Below are 19,256 nucleotides of genomic sequence, written 5' to 3' on the forward strand. Positions count from 1 at the left end.
TAATTTGTGCGCGGCTTCGGCAAGATAAGCAAACTCGCTCGACGAGTGTTGCGTTTTTTTTTGTTGGTTGTGTTGTAATTAAATAATATAAATGATAAGCCACTATGGAGAGAACCATTTAAATTTTTTTAATTAAGATACAAGTGCTATAAACATACAGTTGTTTAAGCGTCATAATTTTGGTTTCTTGGTAAATTTTATTAGTCTGTGTTAAAAAATTGTATATAAATAGTGCTGTTATTAATTTATTTTGTAGTGTTTGTAAGTTTGAAATTATTTTTTGCATGCTGTACCCCATATTTCAATTAAATATATGAAATGGGGCTTGAATAAACAATTATAAATTAAATGAAGTACGGATTGCAGAAAACATTATGATATTGACCAAAATCTGTCTATAAGTGATTTTAGTTTGGTAATTATGTGTGATATCTGAAAGCTCCACTTTAAATATGTATCTATTCTAAGACCCAGATATTTCTCCCATTTTTTGTTAGTAATTTCAACGTCTTGAACTTTTAGCGGTTAAAAGATAGGAATGATTTTATTTTTTGCCCTGAATATTAAATAAGATGTTTTTGAGATATTAATGGTTAAGAGATTCTGTTGAATCCAACAAGAGCATTTAGATCTGATTGAGCTTGAGCAACTGGATATTAAACCAAAGTAAAATAAGCAGGTGTCATCAGCGTAGTGAGTGATTCGACCATGTAAACCGAGCTCATGAATGTTGTTAATATAGATTAGAAATAACAAAGGACCTAATATAGATCTTTGTGGGATGCCGCATGTTACTGGTATTTCTGAGCTTTGAGCATTATTTATAGTATTATAACCTATTTTGACTGTCTGGGTTCTGTTTGATAGATAAGATTTGAATAATTTTAGTGCATAATCTTTTATTCGTTCTAATTTATTAAGCTATAGGTTGTGGCTTACGGTATCAAATGCTTTTTTTTTAATCAATAAAGACACCCAGCGACATTTTTGCCATAATTAACAATACTGTTTCTGTAAGATCAGCCGACATTGAGGAGCGAGTTCATGTTTCAGTTCAGAAAAATCCGCAACAGTGAATACGTAAAAGAAGTCTTAGGACATCATAGAACGACTTTGTGACGAATTATGAAGCGTGATTTGCATTTGAAGGTTCAGGCAGTCCAAGAATTAAAACCAGATGTTGCCAATAACCGACTTAATTTTGTCAATTTGATGCTCGAGCGGTTCAACCATTTCAACGTGATGTTAGTGATGAGGCCCATTTTCACCTAAATGGCCATGTGACCAAGCAATATTGTCGGTTCTGATCCGAGACTAATCCCCGACGCTTGCATGAACGTCCACTTCATAGACCTAAGCTTGTCGTGTGGGCTGGGATATCATCAACCATTATTATTGGGCCATAGATTTTTGAGGACGAAAGAGGGCAAATGATGACAGTTAGAACTAACAATTATTGCAACATGACAACAGACTTTTTAGTGCCAGATTTAGCAAGGCCTCGAGGATGTGGTTTGAACAGGACGGGTAACGTAGCCCCGATCTCGGGAAAACCTCCACTGGAAGTCGATTCCACAGTCCGCTAGGTCGCAACAGAAAATGCTTTGTTAAACCGACCGTGGAAGACTTCCAGCCTTTAAAGTGATGTTGATGTTTGAATTGATACCGCTCGTACGGTGTTGAAATGAGGCAAGAGGGATCAACCCAAACAATGTCTCTGCGTGGAGAGAGAGGATCAAGCCGATTAAACACATTGGAGATTGACAATTCGACAAGCCCTTCGTTGAATTTCGTCAAACGGAAGAAGCTGGCATTTGGGAGCACCAGCCCAGAGATGTGAGCAGTATCCTATATGAGGTCGTACTTTGCCTTAGCTCACTTAAACAGGCTACATAGCCATATAAATGCTGAGGTAATCCAACTTATTGATACGACAGGAATAAGACGCTTACAGATAACTTAACCTTTTGAGTTTATAAACCTAGTGTAGTGAATATAAGTGCAAGTGCGGTATTTCGGATACATGAACGTAGTGTTACATTACAGAACACTAAGAATGTTAATGAACATAACCTTAGTTTAAGCTATTCATTAGTATTGTAGAGAATTAAGTCGACATAATATTACTTATTAGCCAAAATTATTATAGGCTAGATTGTTATTCATGTCAGTCGAACTTTATTGCAATAGAAAACACTATATTTTTTATAGTTATTATATATTTTTGTTATTAATGGCATACGGTTACCGAGTAAAACTCAATTAAATGTAGTGCCGGATCTTGTTAAATAAATACAACAATCACATCCAAGTATTAGAAAAAGAGATATAATTACTTACTTTTTTTAGAAATTCACAGGAATATAGAAAATAATTCATAATTACGAAAGATAACTCTTTTGGTACTAAAAACAATTAAATATCAATCTACGTTTATTGTTGCTGTTAGTTTTTTTTATCATTTATAATACAAGGCCTTCTTTTCTGCTAATCGAGGCCACGCCGTTAATTGAAAAAACCTAAAGCGAACTTATTACAGTAAAATATTGAGAAAACATAAGAATATATTCAGCATAGAAAGCAAATTAATAAATTAAAATTCTATATTATCGCGTTTTAACAAAAAATGGCATAATTAATTTTATGATTATAATGCTATAACTGATATGTGATTTTATTTATAAATTTATATTTTATTTTTTATACAAAGTTTTCGTTAATCTGTGGAAGTATTTCATAAAAAATATGTGTTTATCCATCCAAGTGTATTGACTAAACGATTACGTAACATTAAAATATAGGTTTACTACATTGATACTTACATCTTATCTGTACTAATTCTATATAGACCTACATTTTATCTATTAAATATCGCTACTGTGCCTGACACTCCGTCGACGTCCAGGACATGCCAGTATTGGTCCTAATGAAATAATATGTTTCATTGTTTACTCATAGACCAGGTTATTCGGTATGTGATATTGTTAGAATTGTATTTTTCTTATTGATCTTTTTAGCGCGTATATGTTTGTCCACACATTTATCAAAGACTGAAAATGATATTGAGAGTTTTAAATTGAATAACGTAAACATATTAAGAAAGCCTCAAATCCGTTTAGTAGTTTTCGAGATGTGAGTATCAATACATTTCAGGAGGTGCAATAAGAATATAGGTGCCTAGATAAATAAAGTAAATAGAGCAGTGTTGGCCCAGTGGCTTTAGTGTGCGGCTCTTATCCTGAAGTCGCAGGTTCGAAATCAGTGGTGCTGTAATAGACTTTCTGTCTAAGTGCATTCGATTATACGGTGAAGGAAAATATCGAGGGTAAATTGGCTTGCCTTAGACGCAAATAGTCGACGCCAGGCACAGAAGGCAGATCACCAATAATACAAACAATAGGTATTTAAAGTCAGTTCAAGTTTTCTATTACTTTTTATAATTTATGCAGTGTTCAAGGGCAGCCTTAATTATAAACGTGTTCAAAAACATATGAAAGGTTCTAAAACATGTCAAATTCGAATTCAAAATTTCTTCATATAGATAACACACTGTACACGTATAAACGTCTATTTACCAAAGTTTTTCGGGCATAGAGAAAACTAAGACAGAATAACTTTGCTGATTATCGCACAATTATTATATAAAAAACATACTGTTTTTGATACTAGCAGATTTTATTGTTGTTCCTTTATGTGCGCTTGTGTCGTGGGTTCCCAGATCAGTCATAGCGATAGGTACTTCCAGTAGTTTAGTGTGTAACTAAAACGCCCAACTATGTTCCGTCTTATTTATTCTAATTAATGTTCTAAAACAATTTATAGGCGTAAAAACTAAAATATACATATATGTGTAAAAAAAATTGGTATTATACTTATGATATAGTAACATTTAAAGCCTCAAAAATGTCGTTAAAAGTAGGAAGGGAATTTAAGCCGAGTGAAACGAGACGTATAGTGAAGAATGTGGTCATCATCAGTTTGGCGTTTATGGTGCACTTCACGGCATATAGTGTGAGTAGGTATATATTCTTTATTCAAACATAAACTACTGATGTAGTCTCGATCTAGATCTCTGAAACCGTCTCATATGCTTAATCTGTTCAGTTATTCCTGTGCATTTGACGAATAATTTTCTTACATACAGTTAAAACAGTTTACGACGAAATCCGCCACAGACCGCCTTATAAAAATTACAGATTTTGTTTATGTAGAAACACGATAATTACATACGTAATGTCTTTTTATTAAAATTTTCATGTGAATTACACATCTATTAGTTTTTACGATCACATACATAGGAGAAGTCTCTTCGATGTCGTTATAATAGATTTTGACCGTATATATATTTTATGTAACAGGGAGTAAACAGATAGGAGGCTTACCTGATGTTAAGTGATACCGCCACCTATAGACACTTACATTGCCAGAGGGCTCGCAATTGCGAACTTTTAAGAATTTTTACACCGTTTTCTTGGTTCCACATAGTAGTAGTCCGCGACAAAACTTTCCTTAAAAACGTTCATGCGCAATGATTCATTGTTGGTCATTAGAAAAGATTAATCAATGGTTATATAGCCCCTTATGGGCCTTAACCTTCTTAAGTACGCTTCACCATAGCCACCTACAGTGCTTTTTTAATCCCTATTGTTTTGAGGTCCTGTCCGGTCACAACTCCATCCCACCAACGCAGCCTCGGTCTACTGGGTTTTCTCTTGCCTCTTCTGTCGTTTGCCATTCGGTACACATGTCCCAGCCACTTGAGCCGGTTGCACTTTATGAATTAGGCGATGTTGGCGTCGTCTATGATGTTATAAAGTTCTTTATTGTAGCGAATATGCCAAACACCGTCGTCGTAAACAGAACCACACAGATTCTTCCAAGAATCTTCCGCTCAAAAATAAGGAGAGAAATAGCATCTTTCTTGCTAAGGGGCCAGGTTTCAGAACCATAAGTGAGTCTGGTCGCAGAAGAGTTTTGTACAGAACAAGCTTCGTATTCTTTCTAAGAAGTTGATATCGGAAATATGTACAAAGGTAAAAATAGCAGCGATTTGCCATGATTATCTGTCGGCTGGGATTATTATCATATGTGAGTGATCGCCTATGTGTGCTGCGCTGCAAGGATAAATTCTTTAATCGCAGCATTATCAATGCCCATGCACCAACGGAAGAAGCGGATGAACTAACTATTACGGATTACATAGTTTGCATGTAACGAGTAATGACATCGGACATAGACTCAAACCTCGCTACATCTCTAAACATGGTCATAGGTGGGACAAGATTTCCCCATATAAATATACATAAGGGGTGTTCCCAGATGGGAAAATTGATCATATTCTCATTGACGGGCGCCACATTTTCAACCTCCTCGGTTTTGAGACTTGTAAAGGGGGAAATGTGGAGTCCGATCGCAACCTTGCCATGGCCAAGGTAAAGAGCAGGATCTCCAACGTTAAACATACGAAGCCGAATTGCAGCCTTAGAAACAATTGTTATGGAATACAATTGGAACTCCTTCACCTCTAAACGCCTAGAGCTTATGATCCTTTCCATAGGGTTGTCTTTAATGTCCACCTTTCACCTGTGCATCTTGCTATACACCCATTATCACTTCTGTTTTAGGGCATTATGTACCGTATGGATTCAGTTTTCATGAACTAACAATCTAACGTAGGGGCAACACTTAGGTGCAGCCACATCTGACCGTTACGAAGTATTTTCCATGTCAAAGTGGTAAAAAAACCATACACCTAACATTTTTTTTGTAACGAAGGCGGATATATTAGCCTTTTAATTCGAGTTATCTACGTGTATCCTAAAAGCTTGCCATATATTTGTGATCTTCTAGGGTGCTGCAAATCTCCAAAGCTCCATCAACGCCGAGGAGGGTCTTGGTATGAGTTCGCTGGCGGCTGTCTACGCGGGGCTCATTTTATCCAATATATTCCTGCCAACGGCCGTAATAAAGTAAGTTTTTAATGTAATTGAGTGTGTCTGAGGAAGAAGAATAACTGGCCTGGGGAACTCTTTCTGTTGTTTAAGCCGAACAATCATTATTGTATTGAAAATAGAACCCAGAAGCTCCAGAACTGTAGCTGATCACACAACTTTCAGGCGTTCACATAATTTTGATGATGTTCGTGTTCAGACTTAACGCCTGCGCAAATATTACGCCAAAACACCATCGCGGGAACATTGCCGTCAGCCGCATCAGGCGCTTGAAGATTCTTCATAGAAACCTGTCTACTCATGTCACTTGACCTACGATCATTGTAACATTCACATCCTTTTTTGAATTACTACTTATAATTTACACCATCTATCCGCTAAAGATAGAACAGTTCGTTTATATATGATATAATAATAAATTAATATTTATGTATATAATGACTATGGTTTCGGTTAAATTTCGGGTGCTCAGGATGAAAAATGTATCTTTCGATCTACCTAGAGATTGACTGTTCCGCTAAGAGTTGAGAAGTGAACTAAACAAGAGACTATCATTTCAGGTGGTTAGGCACAAAATGGGCGATATCTCTCTCGTTTGTGACCTATATGCCGTTTATAGCTGCACAATTATGGCCGTCATTCTACACAATGATACCAGCAGGGCTGTGTGTCGGTCTTGGAGGCGGACCCCTTTGGTGTGCGAAGTGTAGCTATTTAACTGTGGTAAGTATTGTAAAAGAAATTGAATGCAGTGAAAAAATCATGATGGCGTGTGAGTCACAAAAGACACATCACTTACTTGCCAGTACAATTATAAATAACTTAAATTTGATCTGAAACTTCTTTATCGGCGTTGGAAAAAAAATTACCGTCACATTTTTCCTTTAAGTGCCATCTTTTTCTTGTTCATACCACGGTTGGTTTGAAGAGATTCGAAGTCATTAATAACAAACATATATAATAACGATAACAATGATAGTAATAAATCTATTACAATTTATGAATTTCTGTAGTAATCTTAGTAGTCAGGTAAAATGAAGTAATTGTATTTAAGTTTTTAGTCATATCTACGATATTAAAAGCCTTTTGTTTATTCAAGCAATTTCTGTAAAGTTGCATGTAGTAGATCATTTTTTTTGAATAAAGAAGTCATAAAGAACACTTCTCACGTGTGTACACTAGTACACGCACACATTTTGTTTTATTATTTATCACTTTTTATTACTTCATATATATTTGTAATATACAGAAATTTTGCATCAAATTTAATTGAGACAACTTCAGCACAGGATGGAATAAAAAGCTCTTAAATATCTATTTACCAAATTTTATCAAAATCTATTGAATTGGTAAAAACTGATATTCTTATATAGATCTATAAACTTTTTAAGATTAAAGACTAAAACTAAAATAAGATTCATGTTTTTAGGTATCTGAGGTTCATAGCAAGTTATCAAATATAAAAGCAGAAGCATTGTTGACGCGATTCCTTGGTCTATTCTTCATGATATTCCAGTTTGAACAAGTTTGGGGAAATCTTATATCGTCGCTTGGTAAGTGCTCATTTTCAAGTTTCCTTATGTTTATTGGTATATGAAACATTATGATACAAAAGTGTTTTGAAAGAGCTAATCCCTCACTGTTCCCCAACCTTTTCTGCAGTGTTTCCCCACCTTAGCCTTTCTATAATTCCTATGCCTCTAAGTAACAATCATAAGTTTGATATTAAAAATAGATTTTTTAATTAAGAAACTTAAATGATAGGTTTTTAGGAAGTAACACAGTAAGTAAATTATCAAAATAAAAAACGTTGAGTCCATTTTCGAAATGCCGCCATTAACAATCAAATAGCCCCCTTGTGGGGCGTGGGCTCCATGTTAGGAAACACTGGGCTAGTTAGAAAATATGCCTTTTAGGATAAGTGATTTACAATTAATATTCATCTCAGTCCTTATTTCTTTGTCTTTTTGAATTTTGGTGATAATAAGTAATTTTGGTATGTCTCAGCATCTTTTATATTTGTTACCCCGCGTACTCTTTAATTTCTGGTTGTCACTTTAATGATTTAAAAACAAAAAGCAATCAAATTAATTTAAAAGAAAATGTCTAGTGCAAATAGCTACTTTCTAGCATCATAGTAAGAAATTACAAAAATTACTTTCAGTGTTGTCTTCGGGCGACAATCACGCTGCTGTGACCGCGATCAACGCGACCATGATCCCAGAAATCTGTGGAGCGAACTTCTTGCCCAGCGCTGATGCTGCAGAGGCCTTACAGCGGCAGCCTTATGAGAAAATTCAGCTCTTATCAGGTTAGTGGCAACTTTGCTAATGTTTTTACAATCTAGCCTTATTTAAGACTAATAAATAAATATACCAAAATTTACTAAGAAACTTTAATATGCAAGACACTCTGTTCTAGAGTTACGTAGAAGAAACGTATCATCTACGTATTACGGTTAAGTACTGTTAAGTAATACAAAGGGCAGGAATCAGAAACGAGACTTAGTGGAAGTCTAACTCCCGTACGAAAAAACTGTACCTATTGGATTTTGAAATAACATTCATGAATCTTGTTTCTGGATATCACCCTAACTAAACCACTCATTCAAATATTTTTTTGTCCAGCTTTTATCTGGATAATAAATATAAGTATTATACGCACAAGTTATTGTTTTATATATATTGCTCTAAAATTCAGGACCCTGTGTGTGACACTGTGTTTATCAGTATATTATTTAATTTATGAATTTTTACTTCGTCACCTTAATATACATAATTATACAAATAAAAAAAACTAAAAGTAAGTAGGATGGATATATAAGTTATTAGGCCTTATCGTTTACAAGCGATTTCTTTCAGGCAACCCTATTATGGAACAATAAAAAAAGGAACACCTACAGAGGGTAAAGGAGAAGAAGTGCATAATTAATTAACAAAAATAAACTCAAAATAACATGCTACTTTAACTACAATTAAATAAAATAAAATCCAAAGAAAAAAATATAAATAATAATATGTATGTATGTAAAAGCTCTGCCAAAGGTTAATTGACTCACAATTAATATATATAAGTAGTAGCTAATTACGAGGCAGAAGAAAAAATATCAAATAGAAGATTAGTAGTAGTAGTAGCAAATGTTTTATATTAATTATAGTACTCACATTGTGACTGGACCTGATTATCGTTTGAATATGGAATAAATATTTGGATTTTATTTCAGGCATATATCTGGCGTTTATGGTGACTGCAGCCCTAATTGTTGCAATTGGGGTAGACTCTATGAAGAGGTATAACTAAATTAGTATAAATAATAATTATAAAGAAAAACATTACATGATTTTCATTTTGGTATTTCTTACAGTGACAACTTACTGTTTATTAACACCCATTCTTAATAAATCAAAATGAATCGCAAAATATGTTGCTAAGCGTAACACTTGAAGATGGCTGGAGGTATTCTAGTATTTTTATTCCTCCTCCGAGGAAGGTTTTTATGGCGAGAAAAATTGAACGGAAAACTCTAAAACCCAGTTTTCTTCTTCTGTGATTTTTAACGCAACACATATAAATTTTCAATGTTTGCGAGTAACGGCGCGTACAAAGCCGTGTGGGGTCGCTTGTTTTTAATATATTGTCTATAGGTAGGGGAGCGAAGGGCTAGTTGTAACAATAAAATTGAAAACCTTGAAGTGTTTTGGCTAAATAACTACACAAAAACTTTGATCGATACTCTAACTATTTATCTATGAAGTGATCGAAATGTTAATAATCGAAATATTATCAAATCTACAGGTAACTCTCTCACAATTATTAGATTTTTGTTAGAAAAAGTAGTTATCAAAGAATTTAGTGTTCATCAGAATTGCAGTTGATGAAACCAAAAGAAATAGTATCTCCTGTGACACATCCCACATTTGCCCACATATTACCTGCAATGTATTCTACCTAATTACCTTTTGAATGTCTATACACATCATCCCAAACACGTGTTTGATAAAATGATCTATAAAAATCAAATGTTATTTTTCAGTCATCCACCCTGAAGAATTGCCAGCTCAAGGTTTTGTTACAACTAGCTCCTAGATATAGTTCTTAATATTTACCACGATAACTATTAAATCAACTTAGTAATCTAAAAAACTATTACCCAACATCATAAATAGTTATATTTTAGTAAAAATAACCAAATATTTATGTAAATAAAATTGTAGATTACCTGTCATCAATAATGCGTTTGCACACCCCACCCACTGCGTGCCTGGCGGGACACCGGCTGTGCTTTTTTTTTGTTTTTAATGGAATCTCGCTGTTGGCCTTTACAGCTCAGCTCAGGCTGTTTTAAAGAACGAAGTTCGCCCTGATAGGGCGGTTATCCTACGACTGGAGCAAGGGCGTCTATTGCGAGACTCGAACCTCGGTTTGGGCTGTCGCAGGGTGGTCAATGGGTCAATCGCCTGAAGGACGGAACCTCACTAGAGTGAGCGAAGTACGCAGTAAAGGTCCTCGTCTTCCCCGGTGAAGGCGGTTTTTTACCTTTAATCTGATTATGGCTATTTTTATTATTTATAACCGCGTCTGCGGCTTTATTTTGTCGTTAGCTACGGTGTTTGAATCGTCCGGACCCGTTAGAACGTGTGGGGGCCTCATACGAGCCTTATTGTCGGGAAGGAGTAATAATTGATGCTTTTACGCATCAGCGGGTTGGGATGATGTCTTGTCGAAGTGGCGCTCGGACGCCAACTTTATCCATTGGGCTAGGGAGCTCTAGGTCTTGGTGGAGATCGATGTTTCTCACGTAAAAGGGCCCCATTCAAGAGAATCGAGACTGAGGCACCTGTAGCCAGATATGGGCGGGGACACAATGCGCAAAGACTACGCTAGCGTATGTCATGCATGATCGGATCGGCAGACCTTGTACAATGTCTACGAGAAATGTATAAGACTCCTTTTATTTAGGAGGAAATGTAGGCGAGAGAGGACAAATGAGGCCTTTGGAAGAGTGCTTACGGAAAGACATGCTGCATTCGACCGTGACTCCTAGATATTTGAGGGATTTTTGCCATGGGATGGCTTGCCCTTATAGCGTACCTCTTTTGTGGGGTGTTGAATTAGCGAGAACACCGGGCTGAGGTTACATCTGGCAAAGAGAACTGCGACGCTTTCTCGGTATTTATTTGGAAGCCCCATTCCCGAAACCATTCGCCTAGCCTCTGTCTTTGTGAGTTGCATAGAGGGCTAGCTCCACATTGGGAGCCCTAGGGATGTCGCCGGTAAACAGCGTGAAAAGAAGGGACGAGAGGATGATGTGTTGAGGGGACGATAACCTTTCTTCTACGCGATAGCGCATTGAGCGGTCGGACAAGAAGTCATGTACGATACGCACGAGTCTTAGTGGCACTTGAAGGTGGTAGAGCTTGTAAACTAAGCCGTTGTGCCAGACCTTGTTGAAAGCTTTCGGCAGAATAGGGGCAGTGCGAGTATGCGTTCGACTTCGCGGTTCACGTGTTCAACATGCGCCGGGTCGGGCTGTGGTAAAGTGGCGTGGCACGTTATACTTTTATGATTAGTTAAAAAAGACGCTAATAAAGTTCAAATTCCTATCGAGAAAGGTCTGTTACTATTTACGATTGTTACAAAGAACCCTCTTATTAGAAATCGCACGCTCATCGTTTCAATCAGAAATGCCATAAAATATAAATATTTACGACTGGTAGATAGTACCGGTGACCCCAGAGGAAAGCAACAGGCTTTCGTCGCTCAACAAGTGATTATCGCAATACAGCGAGGAAATGCTACTAGCGTTAGAGGTACACTGCCACAGGAACAAAACATTTTAAATTTGTTTTAATTTTATTTTTATTAATTTTCCATTATTGAAGAATTATTTAAAGATGTATAAGAACTTGTAAGAGTGAGTCAATACGATTTAGAATAATCTTGTTCAGAGATAATACTTATTTTGTCATCTTTAATGAAGTGATAATAAATGTTATAGATACGACACTGGTCGTGCTATCAAAGTAATGGGAGGTGTTGAAATGCTCATGGCGACCCTCAAGCTATTAGTGGAGCCCAAGCAGATTATGCTGATAACCATCATGGTCTTCATCGGATTAGAGCAGGCTTTCTTCGGAGCTGATTTTACAGTGGTTAGTATTTGTTTTTTCTTGTATCTGGCAAGCATGGTATTATGGCATCTGCCTGCAGTGAGGTCTACTAAGAGGTCTTCAAATTAAGGTCAATGAATATCTAAAAAATAAATTCTGGTAATTTAACTTAGTTCTCAAATTTCTACTTAATGTTTAATTTGCAATTTCGGAACACATTTTTCTCATGCATTTTAAAATATTACTATAAAATGTATTTCAGTCATTCGTGTCATGCGCAGTCGGCACTGGAACAGTTGGCTATGTGATGCTGGCCTTTGGTATTGCTGATGCTATTGGATGCTTTGTTACTGGATATATAGCTAAGGTATTTCATCAAAGTTTTAATTATTGTCGGTGAAGATTCCTAGAATATTATATTTAATTAGCGGGCTTGACAGACGTTGTCCTGTCAATACTATGGTACGATTTCGAATTGGTATAATCAACTAAAAATGCTTTATGATATTCAAAATTGTTTGTTTGTTTTTCTGGCGCGTATATCAATAGTGTTGTTGGTATTCCGACATGGGAACAGGCGACATATAACTGGCCATGTGAAAAACATGGATTTTCAAGGATAATGACACAAACAATTAGCGACTGTAATTATTTATTTATTTTATCAATATAATAACCCCGATCGAAGCATTACTTTTAATGATTACTTAATATGGTGGTTAAGTATTCATAAATTTTCTAATTTTCCGCGATATTTTCTTATTTTTTTTCTTATAATAAGAAGCTTTTCCTGACAATAACAAACACAACAAAAAAAGAATCATCGACTACGCTGCCTGGGTCCGTTACAGCTATATCAGTAATATTATTAGGCATTATAATCCTTACATATGAAATTGACGTTTTGTCGTATTGGCCACTTTGACCTTAAATATATCCTCTTTGGTTACGAATTCCAAAATATGTTTTTTATAACACAGAGCTAATAATGAATAAAGCAGCGCATAAAAGCGCGGGAAACTTCGTTCATGGTAAACGTATTTTTCATGGTGGTGAAAATTTAATTTAATTTTACTAGTTAAAACGCCGAGGATAAGCTGGATGTTTTAATTTTTGTATTATATGTAATCTTTATATCATATTTGTGTATAGTGGCATTCTGTAGTAGTCGGTAAGTTATTGTAAATATGAAGAGCCCCTGTAGGATCAAATGTATCTGTTAGTTCACAAGATCAATTTGACAAAATGGATACGGATTGTTCGTTATCATCTCAGACAGGTGAAGGACGCAAACGAACACGTTATTTGCATCTTTGTCGGCAGTGTACGAAAATTAAGAAAAATAAAGTTAGTGGTTCTAGTGGTGATTATTGTGAATGCCTTTCGCATTTGCAATATAGAAAATGAGTAAATTTTAATAAAAAAGGTTATTTCTAAACCTATATCTCAATCCACGCCATCTCCACACTCGCAAAATAATAATAATTCACATAACACATCCTCTCAACTATCAACATCTTACACGGAAAATTCAAATATTAGGTCCTTACATATGAAATTGGCGTTTTGTCGTACTGGCCACTTTGACCTCAAATACCTCCTCTTAGGTTAGGAATTCCAAATTCAAATTTGTACAGCTATTTACTCATGTATTTGTGCTTCGATAACCGTCATTCATATGTTTTTTTCTTCTGTTTTTTTCTGCTTGCGTCGCTCATTTTACAAAACGGAAAACTTAAAGTATCGCATTATTTACGAGTACGAGTTCCGCCGTGGCACTAGTGCTGCGGAAACCACTCGAAGGGTGAATGATGTGTATGGCGGTAATGTTGCAAAAGAAAACACAGTTCGTTTTTGGTTTCAACGTTTTTGTTCTGGAAATATCGACCTGCAGAACAAGCCCCGTGGACGGCCTGAGACCCAAGTTGATAATGAAGTATTGAAGGCTATTGTGGAAGCGGATCCATCGCAAACCACGTCCAAGTTAGCTGCAGGCTGCGGTGTTAGTGATAAAACTGTTTTAATTCACTTGAAGCAAATTGCGAAGATTAAAAAGCTTGAAAGGTGGGTACCTCACGAATTGACTGAAGCAAACCGGCAAACGCGCGTCGACTGCTGCGTTACATTACTGAACCGGCACAATAATGAAGGTATTTTAAACCGAATCATTACGTGTGATGAAAAATGGATTCTTCACGATAATCGGAAGCGCTCAACGCAATGGCTGGATCCTGGCCAGCCAGCCAAATCCTGCCCCAAGCGAAAATTAACCCCAAAAAAGTTACTTGTAAGCGTTTGGTGGCCGGTATTGTTCATTGCAGTTTTCTCAAATCTGGCCAGACTATTACGGCTGATGTCTATTGTAAACCAAGTAGCAATTGCAAACCATGATGGAAAAGCTAGCGGCTAAACAACCTAGGCTGGTCAATCGCTCCACGCTACTGCTACTTCACGACAACGCTAGACCACACACTGCACAGCAGACGACTACCAAATTAGAAGAGCTTCAATTGGAATGTCTAAGACATCCTCCGTACTCCCCGGACCTTGCTCCAACAGATAACCATTTTTTTCGAAATTTGGACAACTTCTTGCAAGGGAAAAAATTTAACTCTGATGGGGCAGTCCAAATCGCCTTCACAGATTTTATTGATTCCCGTCCGACTGTTTTTTTTAGTAAAGGGATCAATGAACTACCTTTGAGATGGCAAAAGTGCATAGAAAACAATGGTTCATACTTTGATTAATTAAATATATTTATTTAAGAATATTCGACTTTTTGTTCCTCCCATACAAAACGCCAATTTCATATGTAAGGACCTAATATCTCTCAAGACTTTAACGCGGGAAATTCAAATAACACCAAAGCTACAATAACCATGATAGATTCCCGTTCGATTGGCCGTACTGAATATGTTCCTACTGATGTTTCTCCTTATTTAATACAACATGTATTAAGGAGCAGCGAGTTTAAAGGCAAACATTGTGCTGAAATTCAACCCAGGATCCCCAGTAAACCATGTTACTATAGGATTAAAACTTCCAAAATTGTCACCTCTATCATTTCCAGTATGCGTTTAGAACATGTATGTACATACCATCATTTAGGCTTCGTATTGTTGATAGCAATATTTCTAAGTGAGAAGATATTGGTGACCTCGACCATATTTTCTTTTCTTGTTCCCAATATGACCGCACCTCCTTTCTGTATTCCTACAGCTACATGTTCCGTTTCCGACATTAGCGAAAAAAACTGCCAGGTCGGCCATAAAAAGCAACAACCTCAGATACTCAGTAATTGTATTAATATAATAATAATAAACTTTATTGTACAGTTTTGTGGCTCAAGTTGTGGTTACATAACAATACTGCAATACCTACGCATCTACCCTTTATGCGTTTAATATAACAAGTACATAAATTGTATAAACCCCAGTCATAATTTGAATATATAAAAATATTATGTTTTTAATCTATTTTATTATGGTAAGTAACCATATATGTTTATGCAAACAACGCAAATAAAACCTTAAACTTTAAAGGAACTTAGTCGAGCATAGCTATATATATTTAGTGCAATGAAGTCTCTTGTTTATATTTTTATGAAATTCTTTCTGTTTTTATTGTGTCTATGTCTGACGTATTATGTACACATTACCTATAATTGAATAATATTGTGTTAAATACAAGAGATGAATGTTCTTATTCAAGGCTGCAGCTCATAACCTACAATTTTTCACGGGGAAATTACCAATTTCGATGACATTTTGGGAAGTTACAAAGTTCAAGGATTTTTGTTCTTCCGTTTTAATAACCATTTCCATCTAGATTATGTTTTTAATATTTCACGTTGCCTTAATATTGATAATAAGCATTTTTAATCCACATCTTACATACATTTAACAAGAAGAGATAAAAATAAAATTTTACTATACTAAACTAAGCGGCCCTAACTAAGAGCTTTCTCCCGGACAGGGGCCTGAAGAGTCCTCTCTTCCAACTTTTTCCACCCTATTTAATGTTTTGCCATCGTCATCCATTTTTTTCTTTTCTCTATTGGTCATAATAAACGTTGTAAGGCTGATTATGATATATTGAATATCTTACTTACTTTGACTATTTCACTCGTCTCACGGAAAAATAGGTGTTTAACTTATAATCAGCCTTTTTATTAATTGCTTTGAGAAGTAAATCCAAGAATATATGATTTTATGAATTGATCTCTCTGTTATAATCTCCTTAAGACACTCAACAACTAAATATGCGATAAAATCCTTTTCAACTTCTAAATACATTTTTGTACATATTTGCGATAATGTCTCTGTCAATAGTGCTTGTTAAGATTCAAAATTATTTTTCACAGATAACAGGGCGGATACCTCTGGTCTGCGCAGCTACTGTGCTAAATATGGGTCTTGTGGCCACAATACTGCTTTGGAAGCCTCAAGCAAATATGAGCTATGTGATGTACATAATCGCTGTGCTATGGGGACTCTGTGATTCCGTCTGGATTGTCCAGATTAATGGTAAGGGCCTGTGGCCTTTTAGAATATGTACGCTAAGTTTTTGAAGGATCCTAAGTGGAATTGGTTCATTAATACTTGAATTTGCAGCTGGTTTCACATAGTAGTGGTGCGCAAGAACTGCTATAAAAACGCTCAGATGTGGAATGAATACCTAAAAACATACATTTTCACAAATTTTCAGCATTCTTTGGCATCATTTTCCCCGGAAGAGAAGAAGCTGCATTTTCAAACTTCCGCCTCTGGGAATCTGTTGGCTATATCATAGCCTACGTGATTTCGTCCCATCTTCGTACGAGTTCCAAAGCCTATCTCCTCGGAATCACAATGCTCGTCGGTGTTTTTCTGTACTTCATAGTGGAATTCCAAGTGAAGAAGGAAAGAGAAGAGAAGGAGACCAAAGAGCCTGAGAATGATTTAGATAATGAGGCTTCATTATTGGAGTATGAGAAAGATCTCTAGTGAAGGTGTTTGTTTAATAATTATTGGCCAGATGTGTTGAATTTATCTATATGTGCAAATATTAACTTTATTTTATTTTATATACGTTGTTTTCTATAATCTATAATATGCATTCCATTGTCAATTGTTTTTGCAAACTTTATTCGTTGTTCAACCTTCTTAATATACTCTGTGGCTGATCGTTCTATTGTATATAAACCGTTGTAACCTAGATCCAGAGTAATAGGAAAATAAAAACATTTTTTCATGAATTATTTCGATGACTTCGTAATTTTTTTGAATATTCTAAATTTGACGTAATATATACCTTGTCTTGCCATTAATACTGAATCGAAGAAAAAAATTTCGTCCATTGCATATAATTTATTACTTTTACAGTGTATTAGTTTAATACATAAATATGAAACAATTTATGAAATATGAAAATCTTATTCCAAGTGGCCTCCATTGGCTGCATTACAGTCCTTTAAATATTGAGACCAGAAGCATGCACTCTTTCCATGGGAAAATTCTTCACTGATTTAGGGACTCCAAGTCGTACTCTCTAAAACTGACCATAAATCATAATCCAGCGCATTAAGATCGGGACTAGACTACAGCTAGTATTCAATTCTGATGAAGTCCGAAACGTTTGTTGGAAGGACCTTGTCTTGCTGGAAGGACCATTCTTGGTTATTGAACATGGTGTCAGGTCCCTTAACAACATACAACTGTGCCGATGTTTTGATACCTTTTTCACAAAAGTATGGCTCAGTCACTCCTTCATAGCAAAAACCCCACCAAACCATCACTGAAATCGGATAGTGCCCACGTTGGACTCTGTCGACTAATTGAGAAGCTTTCTTAGAGATTTGAGCAAAAATACGGTCACTCTGTTAAAATGTTGCTCAATTGTAAAAGTTTTCTCATCCGTATACAAAATTCTTCTGTGATCTCCTTTGCGTACCGCTTCAGTTGTCGATTTTACCACCCTATCCTTTTTTAAATTCTCAGTTAAGAAATGACCAGTGCGTCTCTTATAGGCTACAAGTCCTAAGTCATCTTTTAACATATGCAACATTGTTTTTTGCGCTATCTTCATCTCCCGAGATAAAATCTTTTGCTTTCGGACAGGATTTCTTCGAATTCTTTCCCTTACTGCTTTGACCACTCTTTTCGTACGAACACTACGTGGACGGCCAGATCTTTTTCTGTCACAAACAGAGGAGGTCTCGTTGCACCTAGTAATAGCCCGGTACACAAAAATTTAGTAATACCAAGCGAGTTTTATTTTGTGTAATGCAATCACAGCGATTCTCTTTATCACACCACTTCATTTTTATATCGCAAAATATTGTACAATATTGTACAATTGAATACTTAATGAACAATCATATACTTAATGTATACGAAATACTTAATGACGCAGATCTATGTACTATAAAATAAGACATAACATGACGAGGTTTTTTGCTTAATAAATAAGTAGATGCTCAGCCTGCAACCTTCTGTGCCTGTGACGATTTTTAGGTCAGTTACTGTACAGTATAGTTATTGTATATTGTGCGTACGTACATGTGCCGTGATCCGTTAATACATCAATCAAGGCACTAGGCTAACACTGTGTGTGATATATTTATAATTTTCTAAATTTTGACTTTTTAAATTAGTTCTTTTAAAACCTATGTTTTAGAGTTATTATCAATTACAAATTGTATTACCATATTATTAACAACTTTAAGTGCGATGCAGGGTTTTTATAAATATTTTTTTTAATAACTTAGTTTAAAACGTTTTAAGTAATTTTACGTTACTTATTTGAATAATAAATATATATATTTATTATAAATTATGTAAAATAATTATAAATTTATACATAGCTTCAATCCGATGAAAAAGTGTTTTCTTTCAATGTGTAAAAGCTATGTTAACAAAAGACTACTAATACTATATACAGTCTTAGTAATAAAGATTTATGCACATCGTATTAGCCTGTTATAAGAAAAATGTTACTAATAATTCCAGAATAGGCAAGTCTGATGTATACGGTTGTTATAAGAAGTGTTTTTTTTTTGTAGGAAGAATTTTACAATGTCTAAACTACGCAGAGGCCTAATATAACGGGTGTATTAGACAAAAACGGCGTCATTTGATTTGATTTTGAGTTTGACAAAATTTTATGACAGTACTGTTCAAGGAAATACTTATAGTAGTAGTATTTGTTTATGTTG

General features: G+C 35.5%; 1 protein-coding gene across 1 annotated transcript; it reads left to right on the top strand.

Moving 5' to 3' along the window:
* Nucleotides 1-3,445: 3,445 nt before the first annotated feature.
* On the top strand, nucleotides 3,446-18,645 carry LOC123709927 (UNC93-like protein). Its single transcript, XM_045661541.1, has 10 exons — nucleotides 3,446-4,011; nucleotides 5,851-5,969; nucleotides 6,512-6,674; nucleotides 7,381-7,504; nucleotides 8,116-8,262; nucleotides 9,175-9,241; nucleotides 11,950-12,103; nucleotides 12,324-12,428; nucleotides 16,425-16,587; nucleotides 16,769-18,645. Exons 1-10 carry the CDS (start codon nucleotides 3,847-3,849, stop codon nucleotides 17,044-17,046), a joined length of 1,485 nt encoding a protein of 494 aa, XP_045517497.1. The 5' UTR covers nucleotides 3,446-3,846; the 3' UTR covers nucleotides 17,047-18,645.
* The last annotated feature ends 611 nt before the right edge of the window (nucleotides 18,646-19,256 follow it).

The sequence above is a fragment of the Pieris brassicae genome, chromosome 5, assembly GCF_905147105.1.
Source record: "Pieris brassicae chromosome 5, ilPieBrab1.1, whole genome shotgun sequence".
In the NCBI taxonomy this organism is placed as follows: Eukaryota; Metazoa; Arthropoda; class Insecta; order Lepidoptera; family Pieridae; genus Pieris; species Pieris brassicae.